Source organism: Tetrao urogallus, assembly GCF_951394365.1.
Source record: "Tetrao urogallus genome assembly, chromosome: 11".
NCBI lineage: Eukaryota > Metazoa > Chordata > Aves > Galliformes > Phasianidae > Tetrao > Tetrao urogallus.
In genome coordinates, this window is record NC_136824.1 from 7880531 (window position 1) to 7881401 (window position 871).

Consider the following 871-nt stretch of genomic DNA (forward strand, 5'->3'; position numbering starts at 1 on the left):
TCAGTCATCCAGGTGCTGCTCCTCCCATGTGGATGTGGGGATAGCACTGTAAGGGTCCATGATGACTTTTGCACAGCGAATTATCATCACAATCAAGAAAAGGCAGAGGAAGACAAAACATGCTAGTGTCAGTCCCTTGTCCACATCAACATATGCGGGCTCTGGGGTGGGTCCCTCCATGGCTCATGCTGCTCCTCATCGGGGTTTATGTTTGCTGCTAACATCATTGAGCACCTGCAAAACAAACAATGTCAGACAATGGGGAAACTCAGTGCAAGTGGGAACAGAAAATATATGATGTGTTCTCAGAGGGAAATCAACCTGCTAGAAATCTCATAGCTTGAGTAACAGGGGGCTATGAGCTGGAGAACCTTGACATTCTTTTTTCATTCATCTGTGTTTCTTGCTAAAATGTTAGACAATGGAAACAAACGTTAACAAAAGAGAAGGATGGTGCTTGTGCACTCCTCTATTTGGAATATCATCTTTGAAGAAATCCAGACGCTGTTCTTGTATCAGCATTCCCTAATCATAAATATATTTCCACTCCTCTGTTAGTGTGAAAGACCAGACAAATGGCAGAGCAGACTGTTTCTATCCCAATTTTCTTCTCTGTCCAAACATTTCCTGTCTCTTACTGGCACAAAGCAAAGTGAAAATTATGCACACTCATTTTCCATAACATTTAATCTCTACTACTCATAGGTTCTGTAGGCAAGAGATGATTTTCAGGAGCAATGTTCTTTAAGTAGGTGTTTTATCACCCAGAAAGGTATGGGTGATTACGTGATTCCTACATGAATTATTTTACTTAATGCAGATGTCTGCACTGCTGAAGGTCTCTTCTGACCTTATCTGAATCCTTAAGCAA

At 41.4% G+C, this 871-nt stretch overlaps 1 protein-coding gene across 1 annotated transcript; it reads right to left on the reverse strand.

The window, feature by feature from the left end:
* On the reverse strand, positions 1 to 180 carry CTXND1 (cortexin domain containing 1; the record flags this gene model as incomplete). The annotated part of the gene is made up of 1 exon (XM_079541136.1): positions 1 to 180. The coding sequence occupies one exon, from the start codon at positions 178 to 180 to the stop codon at positions 1 to 3; it is 180 nt and encodes a 59-aa protein (XP_079397262.1).
* Positions 181 to 871: the final 691 nt, after the last annotated feature.